General features: G+C 33.5%; 1 protein-coding gene across 5 annotated transcripts; it reads right to left on the bottom strand.

The window, feature by feature from the left end:
- Positions 1-461: 461 nt before the first annotated feature.
- On the bottom strand, positions 462-11,062 carry KDTA (KDO transferase A). 5 transcript variants are annotated; one of them, XR_016528097.1, is made up of 14 exons: positions 10,814-11,061; positions 10,575-10,668; positions 10,289-10,331; positions 9,524-9,646; positions 9,272-9,391; positions 9,117-9,195; positions 8,768-8,884; positions 8,402-8,499; positions 7,715-7,805; positions 6,889-7,008; positions 6,727-6,797; positions 6,356-6,450; positions 3,774-3,972; positions 462-784 (listed from the first exon to the last, which is right to left on the bottom strand). XR_016528097.1 is itself a non-coding variant. In XM_039025009.2 (13 exons), the coding sequence occupies exons 1-12, from the start codon at positions 11,010-11,012 to the stop codon at positions 3,799-3,801; spliced, it is 1,329 nt and encodes a 442-aa protein (XP_038880937.2). In that variant the 5' UTR covers positions 11,013-11,059; the 3' UTR covers positions 462-784; positions 3,774-3,798. The 5 variants fall into 5 exon arrangements, 2 of the variants coding, with proteins under 2 accessions (XP_038880937.2, XP_090167567.1); XR_016528096.1 differs by lacking the exon at positions 6,356-6,450 and having other exon boundaries at positions 462-531; positions 647-784; positions 10,814-11,059; XM_039025009.2 differs by lacking the exon at positions 6,356-6,450 and having other exon boundaries at positions 10,814-11,059.
- Positions 11,063-15,404: the final 4,342 nt, after the last annotated feature.

Here is a 15,404-nt window from a genome sequence, read left to right as displayed (position 1 = left end):
TTGAGATAATACTTTTGCTACATCTTTGAACGAAACATTGTCGTAGATGTCATTTCCATCGTACTTAAAAATGTAACATTCATATCTATACTTTTTTTCTTTTGATATTTATATATATTAACAATTGTAAGTTGAAATTAAATGGAAATTTTTGAAGTTGAAATTTTGTTGTCGAGAGGTTTTATATAATTTAGTAAAAATATAATGAATGAGGCTTGAACTTGGGTCTAAAAAGAATTAGAAAGTATGTTCACTATTAAGCTAACTAGTGATTTTGAAACTATGCTAATATCTTATATATATTATATAAAGAGCATAAGGGGAACTTGCACCCATACTAAATCCGCCTTTACAAACACGCCTACACACACATATATAGACATACATACATACATATACTTAACGTTGTTGGATCTCACACGCATTTGTTGTCATTGCATGCCGGTTTGATCTTTGCTCCATTTCTTTTGGTATGAAGTCTCTTTCTAAACTAATTTGCATAATAAATCTTTGCACCGTATGGTAGCAAACCTACCACATTTCGATGCCCAAATTAGTACATGTAGTGTATAGTTTAGTTAATCACATAAGAAGTAAGGCCACGTCACACACATATTTATATACACATACATACATACATACATACATATACTTAATGATGTTGGATCTCACACGCGTTTGTCGTTGTTGCAGGCCGGTTTGATCTTTGGTCCATTTCTTTTGGTATGAAGTCTCTTTATGAACTAATTTGCATAATAAATCTTTGCACCGTGTAGTATCAAACCTACACATTTCGATGCCCAAATTAGTACATGTAGTGTATAGTTTAATTAATCATATAAAAAGTAAGACCAGGTCTCATCTAGAGATTACCTACTCTTCTCTTTGGAGTCATCGAATGAGACTATTTATGCTGTCATACATTCGATAATCACTTATGGTCATATGTAACTTCCAATTGGTATATATCTACCGACTCGACTAATTGACAAAAAACTCGAGGCTCTAATTTTTCTTTTCTTTCTTTCTTTTTTTTTTTTTTCTTATGCCTCCTCTCAGTTCTTTATGAACTTAGGGTCTTGTCTTGTTATTATAAGGTTTTAAAAAATTATGATACTTCCAAAATTTAAGGTGTAATTTGATAAAAATGAAACATGACGTGAAATTTGATTTTTTTTTTCTCAATTTAATGTTAAATGAGGAACACACAAAAGGCAAACACGTTTCTACATGGGGTTGGTTTTTTATTTTATTTTTTCTCTTTGTCCTTTTAAAACAACCGCGTGGGTTGTCATTAGTCAACAGGTCTATCATTTTCTATATCTTTTTATGTCACATCCACGCTATTTTATTCTTTTTCTCTTTCTCAAACTTAAAATAATTATAGCGAATGATATAACTCATTAGATTTTGACTTTAGATCGATAAATTTTAAAATGTTATATATTTAATTATTAAATTTTAAATTTTATTTCAATTTATTCCATAAATTTTAAAAGGTTACATTTTACCTTTGAGATTTGAATTTTATTTTAATTGTCCATGGATTTCAAGATTTTACATTTTAATCTTAATTTTTCATTAAATATTTAATTTCAATCATTGACATCAATTTTTATTGATTGATTAAAAAATAAATGGAAGTAAAATTTTAAATTTAATTTTAAAAACGATCAAAACAGTAAAACTTAATTAATTATAATTATTTTAACAATTTTTAATTTATTAACACAAATTAACTCCAAAAGATGGAAAGTAAGTATTTAGTAAAAAATTAAGGTTAAAAGTATAAATCTCAAGATATAGGGACCAAGTTGAAGCAAAATTCAAATGTCAAAGCATTTTCTAAATTAAAACAAAACTCAAAACTTAAGAACCAACCATGTAACATTTTGAAATTTAAAGATTAAATAAAAACTAGATCTAAAACCTAGAGACCGAAAAACTATTTTTGTCATAATTCTTCTATCATTTTTTTATAACTGTATTGCGGTACTTTTTTTCTTTCAAATTAAAAGAAAAAAACAGTGTTGGTACTACTTGTTTATATCGTGTCACTGTTTGTTTATGCATACTTTGTTTATGGTAATGAATTCAAACACCCAAAGTTTAATCTCTACAAATTACAAATTGGTCCTTATATGAATTAAATCTAACATTGTTTTAATGTTTTTAACACAAGAAATATAGTTTTTGTTTAGAGAATAGACATGGATTTATAGAAACATACAAATTAAAATAAATTAACAAACCACAAATTACAAATTGGTCCTTATATGAATTAAATCTAACATTGTTTTAATGTTTTTAACACAAGAAATATAGTTTTTGTTTAGAGAATAGACATGGATTTATAGAAACATACAAATTAAAATAAATTAACAAACCATAGAATTCAAAGATCAAGAGTGTTTTAATCTAAACTAGTGACACTGTTACTAAATTGCAATGTTAAAATACTTGCATCTTTCAAATTGTGTGATTGTTCGTCTCAAAAATAAAATAAAATAAAATAAAATAAAATGAACAAATTATCTCAAATTATCGCAAAAAGATGGAGATTAATTAGGCAAGTTGCCGACGAGAAATTGAGGTGTCATAAGAATGATCAAGAGATACAATGAGGAGAAATACCCATGCGACACAGAAGCATTGAAGTAGTTATGACATTCAAAATGCCACACAAACCAAAGATTAATTTTATCAAATCCAAATTTATGGGAAAAAAAAAAAACAATACTTTTTATGAAGTTAATTAAAATAGGAAAATCAGTATATTTTCCCCTAAATATAGAAAAATGTATCAATCTTGACCATAATCTCTCAAATTTCATCCAATTAGACCTTACAACTTTATTGCTTCCCCTACCTCATGCAATATATTCCCCAATACCAACACAATGCAGTAAAGATCTCAATATATATATATTCAAAATTTGAATATAAGCAACCATTTAAAGACTACTTTTTAAAACCACCCATTTTTGTTGAGTTCAACATGAAATAAGATGATTCAAACTCACGGTCAAATGTACACACTTTATATCCATTAGACCGCACAATTCTTTTTTACACAAATCAGCTATGAATTCTGTACATGTACAAAGAAAAAATGTTTATGACATTTTATAATATTCTGAATGCATTTGAAAATATTTGTTTGAAATAATTCTTCAAATTCATATTAACATAAGATAATCGTTCTTATCTCCTCTAAAATTATTCTTCAAAATAAATAAATAAATAAATAAAGCTTACCTCCTCTAAACTTGACAATACACTTTTTACTTTAAATTTTCAATTTTAGAGAATTCACCATAAACTTAGATAAATTTTACAATTGTTATCTTTAATTGGAAATTTTGCTTCAGTTTTTATCTTAAATAAAAATAATGATTTTTGTTTTATGATATTTTTTTTCCGAAAGAATAATTATAATCTTACGGTAATATCATTAAAATATTAAAAGCAAAAAGCAAAAATTATGATTATTAAAAAAGAAAAGTTTTTGTAAAAAATTTGTCTTTAGCGCACTTGCTCTATTGAGTTATGGGGCATGGCATCCATGATCCATCCATGTGCAAAGATGATAAGGTCAGAAATTTTCATGCGAGGACAAAGATCATTATAAAGAAAGGGAAATTTGGATTATTAAAAAAAAAAATGAAACTATTTGCATATAGCAATCTATTTCCCCCTAAAGCAAAAAATGATTCCTACAAAAAAGTAATATCTAAAACATTTAAATCCACGAATGTTCAAAGAATTTTCACCTGCATTTGTCATTGTGCATGTCATCTACCCAAACGCACTTCTCAGAACAATGGAATTTAGTGAGTTCCAAGTACCCACAATAATGCCACTCGCCAAAGCTTGCTGCGCATGTTTTGCGGCCATTCGATGCGCTTCCAAAAGTCTGTCATCTTTAAGGAGATTTCTGAGAGCCTCTTCAAGTTCCAGTTTTCCATGAACCTGAATTAGTTGGATACAAAGTGAAATTTCAGAAATGGTCAAGGACGAAAGTTCAGGTTTTTTAAGAATCATTTGTATTACTACTTTCTACGAGATGTCAAAGATGAGGCAAGTTCAATATTAAAATAACTTGGCCATATGTTTGATTATGAATTTTTTTTTTTGTATAATAGGGATAAAAGAATTCGAACCACAAACTATTGGTCATTGATACATACTATATACTAGTTGAGGTATTGAGCTATGTTCGTTTTTGGCATATGTTTGATTATGAGATTTGAAACGGATTATGGCCGGAGCATCATTGGTAGTTTTTATTTTTATTTTTAGAAAAATAAAAACATTTTCATTGAACCAATCAAATATACAAAAGAAGGTCCAGGCAGTTACATAGACCCTAAGAAGCACGAATGCTATAGTTTGGTTAGCGTGTTCGTGTTTGACACGTGTCAGAAACTTGGACACTCCAACACTTGTTAGTACAACAATTGTGTTAGACATGCGTAGAATACTTGTTGAGTAGACTAAAAAGACACATATATGATAATAATAATAACTTTTAAGTGTGGAATACATCAAGTTAAGTTTTTCAAGGTTTAACTTTGAATTTTCTTTTGGTATAAAAATGAAATATATTTTTAAAAAATGTATATTTTAATAAACGTGTCCCTGCCATGTCGTGTCATATATTTTTAAAATATGGCATGTCGCCGTGTCCGTGTCGTGTCGTGTCATGTCTTTGTCTATACTTCTTATTAGCATATACCTTTCCAATTATCTCAAAATCATAAAGTATAATTAATTAAAGAATTGCTCATCTTGCGTGTAGAGGCAAATAAAAAGTACTATCTAGAATACATAGTTCCTTTTTACTTAGGATGTAACCTAAAGTCTAACATTGACTAAATAAGAGGAAGATCATGGATATGAGTGAAGGGCAACCTCACTCGTCCTAGAGATGTTAGAGATATGATCGAGGAGTTCTTCCTCAATCTGCCATTTGGGGAGACAGGCCGTTTTCTTTGGCTCGCTAATATTTGTGCTATTATTAGGTTCCCAAAGATATTAGAGATATGATCGAGGAGTGCTTCCTCAATCTGTCGTTTGGGGAGACAAGCCGTTTTCTTTGACTCGCTAATGTTTGTGCTATTATTTGGGTATTGTGGGTGAGAGAAATAGCAGGTTGTTTAGGAGAGTTGAGAGGGATGCTAGAGAAAACTAGTCTCTGGTTTGTTTTCATGTTTCTCATTCGACTTCGATTTCAAAGGTTTTTTGTAATTATTCTATAGACTTGATTTTGTATAGTTGGAGTTCCTTATTGTCGAGGGAATCCCCTTTTTTGTGGGTTTGGTTTTTGTATGCTCGTGTATTTTTTCATTTTTTATAATAAAAGATCTTAAAAAAAAAAAAAAAAAAAAAAGTGAAGGGCAACCCCTCCATTGAGATCTTCAAAATGAAATCAAAAGCAAAGGCATAGAAGTTTATGCCTTTGACATTGAGGGTTAGTTGTCCTTGCAATTCTTCTTTATAGTGATCCAAAGAAGGTTCTTGCTAAATTCAAATACTTCTTTAGCCTTCTTTCTCGAAAGAGTGGTTAGTCACGAGATAAAGAAGAGTTGACTAAATAAGCTTGAGGAGTTGGTCCATCCGAAGAGAGAGAAGAGGAAGATTCAGAAAGAAGTGGCGAGGTGACAGCACATGAAAAATGTGATCTTGAGTCACCACAGCAACTCAAAAGGTGCCATGGCTTCGGAATAGAACAATGCCAAGAATTCTTTATTAAAGTTTGTTAGACATACTTGTATTTGTACTATGCATCCCTTGCTATCCTTTGTTTTTACCTCACCGTTACTCTTTTTATGCTCTTTTTACAGTTTTTTGTGTATCCTCATGTGCTTGACACGTGTCAAACCCTATGTATTTAATGTATTGTTTTAGCCACAGCAGCTTTTGGCTGAGTGCTTATTCCAAAATATCTCGTATTCTCACTACTCAAGAAAACCGTACAAAGTTAATCTTCATCGTTGATGCTTTCCAAATAAAAACTTTCTTTCTTTGGTTCAGATATTTAACTTTCCACACAGCTTTGCCCACGTCATGACCAAGGGTATTGTTGAAGTTTAATTACTGGAGCTGGAATTACAGCTTAAAAATTCGAGGGAACACAATTCCATTTTCAATAATCACGAGGTTCAATAAAAATTATTCCATCCATTCTTCCCTAAGATAACAACACTATTGAAACTCATCATCTCGACACAGACAAAAGAGTCCAAATCCGGCCAATGGTCCAAGCATAAATAAAAGGAAAGCGGTTGGAGAAAGAATTTGGCCTATCCAACAATATCCCAGAGCTAAAACTCTACCAAGTGAAAACTATCACCTTTATTTTTCTTTATAGGATATCGCCTAATCTTGTATGAGCAAGCATCCACATGGTTGCCCTAATAGAGACTGGAAAATTTCACATCAGGTATCCTGTGAACCCATCATCAAACCAGAAGAACTATCATCTAAAATCAATTAGCCGGCATGATTTGACCAATGCAAGATATGAAAGCAGTATCGAGATCTTAGAGTTAAAATCCCGACAGTTTATTATTGGACTAATATGAGATGTACTCAGGGCCAGAGAACCAAACTCGAAATATTCCCATGACTCAAAGAAAATGTCGAATATCTAAATCCAAACCAGAGCATTCCTTCCAGAGAAATAAAAGGGAAATGTAAAGTGGGCAAAGATTTTATGTTCACCTGCAAAACTGACATTGGATTAAACTGCTGCATTTTGACCACCATGCTTGAGAAATGGCCAATATACGGACCTGGCAGAGGGGGGGGGGGGGGGAGAAACCCTGAGATCAGTACATTTAAGGATGACAACATATCATAAAGAGTACGGCAGCAAATACACACCAGTCAAAACAGCACAACCAGCTGCAGCAGCTTCTGATATGTTGTGACCAGCAAAACCAGGCAAGAAGGATCCTCCAACCACAGCAATGGAGGTTATCCCATACAAATATCTTAATTCACCTAAGTTGCACGTGGAAACCACATTAGAAGATTTATCCAAAAGTAACCAAAACATCCCGCCCAAGCTTTCAAATTAACAGTATAAGATCCAAAAAAAATATCTATTCCTTGTGCCCATAAATTAAGATAATAAGATTTGACTGTGGCATGTCATTTATATCAAAGTTACTTTGAAATGCACCTTTTAAGAATTTGTTAAATGCACATTTTAAGAATTTTCAGTTTCAATTGGTGCCTCTTAAAAGGATGTTGCCAAGTTCCTATAAAAATGTTCTCTGGATTTGAGAATGGTGTTTTTCAAAAATCTTACTTTGGTATATGTGGTGACAAAGAAATGGTAGACTTTATCATTCGAGCATTTAATTTCCTCAAATACCTTTTTTACATTTCTACTTTTGATTGAAAATACCTTTCTTACCAAAAAAAAAAAAAAAAAAAAGAAAAAAAAGAAAAGAAAAATATTGTGATAAAATATTACGTGCCTCATTTATTATGAATCAATATTTTATCTCAAAGACTTGACCAGAGGCTTTCCCTCAGCTATGGACATAGCCCTCTAAGGAGCACACCAATTAAAAATAACTATAGACTATACCTTTGTATATCTTGTATCTTAGAAGCTCGCTTCCAAAGAGAAAGACAGAGAGAGAGAATGAATTCATGTAGAAATTTGAATGAAACACCATATGATATAGGTATTGCATACCTAATGTGTCTACAACATATACATTCGTTCCTGATGTAATGTTTTCACCCTGAGATCTCAAAGCTACATTCTGCCCTTCTTTCTTCATTTCCTGTGCTAATTAAAATGGCAATACATAAATCGAACATGGAGCTAATCGTTATAATAGAGCCCCGCATATGTCAAATATCATACTAACCAAGAAAATTAACAAGTTCATTTCCAGTCCTGTAGAGTGGGTTGACATAGAACGGTTATTTATAGATATTCCTAAAACTAAACGTTTCACTTGAAATACATATGTCGAACAAAGAGTTATTGTTATTATTATTTTCTTTTTTGGTTTTTGTCCCACATCAAGCATATTTCACATGACTCATGCATGATAGTTAACTATTGAGTACAATTGGGGATAGGAGGATTTGAACCATAGATCTCGTAGTTACTAGCACACTTGAATACCCATTGAGCTATGCTCAGTTTGACGCATGATAGTTAATTATAAAGAACTGGTCGAGGTTTATTTCAAAAAGGGAAAAAAATCGTTCAAGGGGATAACCATCTAGAAGAATCTGAATAAAAAGACCTAACAACGTGAGCTATCAAGACATAAACGTATCTTCCATAATAAAAGTTGTCTAGACTAATTATCACTATAAATACTGTTTACAAACTACAAAGCACAAAAATGAAGTACAAGAAACCTACTAGAGCGATCTCTTTTCCATGCTGTGGATATCGAGGTACAATCACAGTGACTAGATTTGGGTGTGCTTCTAAGAGCATTTTGTGAACTTCAAGTATAACTGCAGAATGAGAAACTTAGCGAATATTAATTTCATTAAAGAGCCTTAACCTTCAAAGAGTAATTGTGGAGGCATTTGCCACATTCCTATCAATAATGCAAAAGCTTTGGGGAAATAAATCATAACTGCATCGTTTAGCAAATTCGAACAAAAAAATCATAGAAATAACAGAACATCAAAACTGACATTGGAAATGTTTATGCATTAGATTTCTAGGAGAAAATACAATGTCATAGAAAAATAAAATACAATGTCATAGAAAAATAACCTTCTTCTTCGCCTCTATGTATGGACGAAGCCATCCAAACTTGTCTTTGGGCCAATTGTGCTCTTAGATCTTCAACCTTTTTGATCTCTTCCTCTGACATACCAACATCTTCAACGGCTGAATGGAAAGCAAAACTTCAAAATCCAACCTTAGTGTTAGCAAAGCACACTGATCAAATTCAGTGAAAGTTGGTGAAAACTATGTGGTTCGATGTTTTTATTATAAATGTGATTACACCAATCCCATTCTTGTCAAATAACAGTTGTCAAACCAACTGTGCATTGATTTCAATTTCATGTAACATAATTTTTGTTTCACCATATCAGAAGAAAAGGCTGATCGTGCATACCAAATTTCAGATCACCAGCAAAACTGATGGTTGGTGGCGAAGCCTGAAGAAGCTGGAACCGGATGGCCTGTAGGTTGCTCTGAAAGTAAAACACAACAAGATCAATGACACAGGAAAAAAAACAGTTATAATATGGAAAGTTAGACGGTTCATACCAAGGGGAGAATCAATGAGAACTTTGACAGCATAAAGGAAACCAGTGGAAGAAAAACTGGAGTTGACCAACGCTTAAAAGACATAGCTGACATCCGAGCATTCAACAATGCCATAGCAATCTGAAGAGAGTAAGGGCGAACCTAAGGTTAATCATCCATATCATAATTTGTCTTCTTGCAGTCAAATCATATTATTAAAATAGCAAGATGCAATTATCAAGACAATCGTGTCAATGAGAAGACACAACTTACACCACGCTTTGAAGCACCCAAGATAAGATTAGGCCAAAGTTCACTCTCCATTAAAATAATAACTTTAGGCTTCCAATGTTCAATGAAAGTGTCTACGGCAGCAGCTGTATCAAGTGGGGCAAACTGATTTGTACAAAAGAATGTGAATACCATACAAAGTAAATATAGATAGCCTAAGACATGCCAAAACCACAAAATACAAAAACGATTTAAGTCTTAAGAAAGGATACATCTATAACCTAGAAGAAAGCGAGACATAGAGACGAGTGAGAGAGAAGAATTCAATATTTTGATCGATTATACTTTCGAGTTATTTAAATACTTAACTTTAAACAAGTAGGAAGTCAATTGAAAACAAGAAGTTTTGATATTGGCAAGAAATATGCTCACCCATCTGGATCACATTTAGATATTACAAATATTTTAATTGTAAACTTAATCCTGTTCTGATAAATCGAACTTCTCAAAAACAGTCAATAAGTAAACATTGAAGTTGAGGTTTTACAGGTTCTGTGCTGCAATTTCACTACAGTCCTCCTGGTCCAACATCCCATAATTCTTTATGGAAAGAAAACAGACAAACTGAAACATTAAACATTTACCGAAAACATGTAGCATCACACAATTGTAAGAAATGTTTTACAAAAAGGCAGAGGAATACTTCAATAACATAAAGGAACCAGCATTACATACATAGTTCCAGATCATGGATGCAAATTTGATCCTACAACAACACTTTTGGTTAAGAGAGGAATGTGAAATTACCTGATATATGACACCGGTAGGAAGACAATTCTTCACTACCTGACTGCACAAGAAGAAAATATAATTAAGTACACGGACGGACTTTCACGTTCCCTTTTATGTATTAGCTATATAATTATGTCCATAAACAATACTTGTGCTTCTATTTTCAGCTAAGCTTATACTTCCACGACAAAAATCAGGTAGGATTTATCCGTTAGAAATGTCTAGAAAGAACTCCAAGAGCAACTAGATGAATTAATAATGTTAAAACTTAAAGAGAAAAACGACTAATACCGATTCTTACAAGGCAGAATAAGTGGTTGTTGTCATCAAAATGGTCAAATCAGGCCTCCTCTGAATACATTGCTTGATTATAGGAATAGTAGCCAAACCTTCTCCTGCATAAGAACAAGAAAGCACGTTACATTCTAAACACATACTACTGCAATCGACACTCTGTTCGACTAAAAACTTCTTCGATTTCGATAATACATTATGGTTTATATCCGAATTTCTCTGTAAGAAGAAGGAAGTGGAATGAACCTAAAGATACGGCATGGAACCAGAGAAGTGGACCAGGAGGACGAGCATGGGAAGGACGACCAAGACGCTCCGGCCATCGGAAAGGGTGCTCGAGGCCACGAAGCACCCGCCGTCGGAGATGAAGGTAGAGCAATGGCGAGAGCCCGTAGCTCAGCGCTCTGTATACTTTGTAAAGTAGCTTCCCCTTCGTTGCCGCCATTCTTTCGGTTTACAAGAATTCGCGCTGCTAGATAGTGAGCGACATGTTGTGACAACGCAATATGGGCCCTTTACAAAGCATAACTCTGGGCCGTTAAGTTCGCCCATATCACCTCCTTGGCCCAAGACATATAGTCCTTGGGATATGATTGAACAATGAGGGAAAAAAAATCTAAAACTATAGTACTCTTTTAAAATATTTGTAAATATAAATGTGTTAGATTAGTCAATTTTTTAAATTTTTTCTAATTTTCAATTTTATCCATCCTTGTTTTATTTTGTTGCATGTCTTTTTATTTTAAATTTTCTTTCTTTCTCTCCCATTTTTTTCAATCCTTTCTTCCCTTTCTTTTTTTTTTCTTATTTATTTATTTATTTATTTTATTTTCTTTCCATTTTTCTCTCTCTCTTTTTTTCCTTCTCCAGTCTTTTATTATTTTAATTTTCTTTCCTTTTTTTTATTTTAATTTTTTTTCTTTCTCCGATTTTTAATTTTTTTTCTTTTCTCCGATTTATTATTATTTTTCTAATTTTCTTTTATTTCTCTAGTTTTTGCTTCCATCTCCCCATCTTTGGAAACATTCCTCTCTCCATCATCAACCCCAACAAGCCAATCATCAAGTTTCATTATTATAACGAACCGTTAATATAAATTAGCAAATGAAAATGAATTTCAAAGAAACTACTTTTTTTAGTCCTTAAGTTTGTACCATTTTTAGAAATATTTATTAAAAGTTTGAAATAAGAAACGATCATAGTTATTAAGCAAGTTTATTTTAAAAAAAATGAGAAATGAGAATGTTATCAAACATGCCAATAATTTTCTTTTTTTTTTTCTAGGACTTTAAGAGTATGAAATCTATTAGTAGTATCACCGATAACATGTTATCATGGATAGCATGTTATTAGTGATACTATGATGTCATGCTATCAATAGAAACTTTTATGCACAATCAAATAATCTCTATGAGTCATTTCATCTCAAACACTACATTACATAATACATAAATTGAACGAATTCTTATCAAAGAGAACCTATGAGCGGAAGCAAGATCGTTTCAAATTCATTGTGGTAGAATTACAACATTCACAAACATACAAGCCAATTATGCATCTTCTAATAAATCACAACATGCTTCTATAAATAAATATAATAGGACGAGAGACATACCTTTTGAAGAAATCTTCTTCTAACTTTCTCTCGCTCTCGTGGAGTCTTAGACCAGCACCTCTTACTGTCGCTGCGAACACCAACTCAATCATCTAATGTCTCGTCTAGTCAATCACGAACAACCTTCTCCACGAACAAGTAACAATTGAGACACCACCACTCACTGACCTTGGTATTCTCGAAGTGAGAATCTATAAGGTGTGGGCTCTGTTGGATTTGGTAAAGGGAAGAAGGAAATAACGATCGTACTCACCGACCAAGCAAGTGGGAGAAGGTTAGTATCAATTGTATAGACTTGTGCTTGATTGTTTAATAAAGGTACACGATCATTTAAGAAATCAGGTATGATCGTTTATACGATCGTTTAGTGAAGCTTGCTTAGGCACGTGATTGTTTAGTAAAACCACACGATCGTTTAGTCAACAACGTGTATACACGGTCGTTTAGACAAACATTTGAAGTTTTCATGTAATCTCTTGTGAGCTAAACAATAAGCAATGTACTCAAATGATGCGATACTTTGATTCCATTCCAAAATTAAAACATTTTTCATTTTATCCTTTAGTCATGAAAACTAAATACAACCTTCCATTTTCACGCACGGCTAGGGAGAAACCATCAACAATTATCTCATAATTGTTTTAATTATAAATAAATATAATAAATAACTTATCCCATTATATTTATAACTTATAGTTTTAATATCACATCATATGCAACATTTAAATCATAGTCCTTTTCTCCTTTACTTGATATAAATCATATTTACATAAAATTCCTCCAATTAATGTATCTCATACATCATGTCAATTATATCGTATATAATTGAATCAGTTTAATCATATCAAATATAATCAAGCTCCCTCTTGTCAATTTGAACACTTCAAGTTGACATAAAAATTGGTTCTCAATTTGAATCCATTGAGCTACCAAAGGGACCTTATGGACTTGTAGCTTGAAGCTCCGACAGTACGTGAATAGCAAACTGATAACGGGCAGAAATGCACGTTATCATAGTGTTAAGTTCTTAAATAATGCTGGCTTGTATTGATAAAATGTGTTAGATTGCGTCCAAAAAGCATTAAGTTTATTATATTGCGGCCACATGCATTCATCGCCTAGGAACAATTGATTTTTTGTGTTTTTATGCAGAATATGTGTTGACGCAAGGCGGAAATTGCGATCATAGGAAATCATTAGTCGAGTGCAACATTACCGCAAGGCTTTGCGGTGATTGTGTTCGCAAACATTTGCCTAAGAAGGATTGCCGCAACATGGTGGGCACATCTGGGTAAAAGACATAATTAATCACGATAGGATAGAAAGCTGATGACAATCGAATTCGAATTAAGTTGATAGCCGCTAACGAACAAGTACATTCAACTTTTCGGTGACAAATATTCGACACATCAGTCAGGAATTAAAGCCGTCCCATCTGTACAATCATGAGAGAGAAGTCGCCTTTCACCCTGGAAGCTCTATAAATACAAAAGGCATCCTTCAAAAAAGGAGTTCAGTAGTATTTACGAGTTCACTGTTCTGTTCATAGTTTAGCCTTGTTCTTAGATTTTCTTTCATTTTACGGCGATGCGAGAGAAGAAGGTTGTACGATGGATCATTCCGGTAATCTTGAGAGCGCACTGGAAGCTGCTAGAACAGAGAGAGGGCCGACACCTGCGGAAGCAGGAATATCTTTGGAACCGAATAGAGATTGACAGTGTAAAAGCCTCGGTCAGCAAGAAATTGCTACCAGGCTCTCTACCTTTATCTTCCATTGTTATTTTGTACTCAAACTCATTTATTAAAAAATGGAATTTCCTTCTCTATATCTGTTCACTCTCTATTATTTATGCATGAGTAGCTAAATTTGTTGAATGGGTTGAGAAGCATTTAGCTTGCACAACTGGGAATCTTCATTCTATGCGATTATCTTGTATTATGTATGCTTCATTTGTCCATTAGAGATACTTGGGAGGGTAGTTTATGGACAGGATCTAGGCTTGGGAAAGTCAGGTTAGAATCTAGGCTCGAGAGAGTCAGATTAGAACGCATAATCAAGAGATAGGAGCTTAGAAATAAGCATTATTTGCTATTAACGCATCGCATGCATCCTAGAGATAGGATATGATTGTGTGCGGTCATCTTGCCTTTATGCATCTTGCATCATCGCATAGGACAATAGTAGAGATTTAGGCATAAGCTCTATGTATACTTTTACATTCAACACATGCGTCCTAGACTTAGGAGCATCGCATTTGCATTGGAAAATGACTTGCTGTGCATGGTTGTAGCATGATCGCATAGGTTGACGCATTCCCAGGTAACACCAGCTAAATACCTTCTCAACCTGTTCATCCGTATACTCAGTGCATCTATCACGCAATCCGAATTTTTTTCAAATCCGCCGTATTTATTTATTTTTCATCACCGCAAACAACAACCTCAACAACTATTGATTTATTTGGTTATTGCAAAGTTTTCATAAAAATTACCACCGCAACCTGTTTTCACGAGTCCCTGAGTTCGACCCTGGACTTACCAGGAAACTTAGTGGAATTTACACTTAGATTCCGCTGAGGAAACTTGAGTGCTCAATGCAATTTCACCATCGCATATCATCCATAATTTCACTTCATAAAATAACGCATCAAGTTTTTGGCGTCGTTGCCGGGGACTTTGGCAAAATAGTGTGCTAACGGTAATTTTTCTGAATTCTTTGTAGACTCTCAATCTCTGGCGAATTACGACCTGTAGATTGAGAGGACACTCAGACGGAGACTAAGAGACCGCCAACAACAACAGTCAGATAAATAAGAGATGGCGGAGAAGCCTGGAAACAGAGCACCAAGCAAAAACAATGTCATGACAAATCCAATCCTTCTGGCCAAAGATCGCAATAAACCCACTAGGGACTATGCATGGCCAAACCTCTATGATTTCTCTTTAGAAATCATGAGGCCTTCCCTCGATGGAAGCATATTCGAAATGAAATCGGTGATGCTGCAGATGATCCAGACTGCAAGACAATTCGGAGGTCGGCGTGGCGAGGACCCGCATGCCCACCTCCATAGCTTTATCGAAATCTACAATACTTTTGTATTCTCGAATATCTCTGCCGAGGAAGTTCGACTAACTTTGTTCCCATTTTCTCTTTGTGACCAGACAAAGAAATTGGCATATTCTCTTGAGCAGGGAGAGATCACTTCATGGGAACAGGTCGTA

Source organism: Benincasa hispida, chromosome 3 (genome assembly GCF_027475165.1).
Source record: "Benincasa hispida cultivar pf3 chromosome 3, pf3_genome.v1.1, whole genome shotgun sequence".
NCBI classification, from domain to species: Eukaryota; Viridiplantae; Streptophyta; class Magnoliopsida; order Cucurbitales; family Cucurbitaceae; genus Benincasa; species Benincasa hispida.
Note: the sequence above shows the minus strand (reverse complement) of the source record. Positions and strands in the feature narration are given on the sequence as shown.

Coding starts and splice junctions, on each gene's coding strand:
- KDTA (XM_039025009.2), bottom strand. CDS start 11,012: ATGGCGGCAACGAAGGGGAAGCTACTTTACAAAGTATACAGAGCGCTG. Junction 9,196..9,271: donor TCTCATTGATTCTCCCCTTG/GTATGAACCGTC, acceptor TTTTACTTTCAG/AGCAACCTACAGGCCATCCG. Junction 8,885..9,116: donor TGCTGGTGATCTGAAATTTG/GTATGCACGATC, acceptor CTTTCCATTCAG/CCGTTGAAGATGTTGGTATG.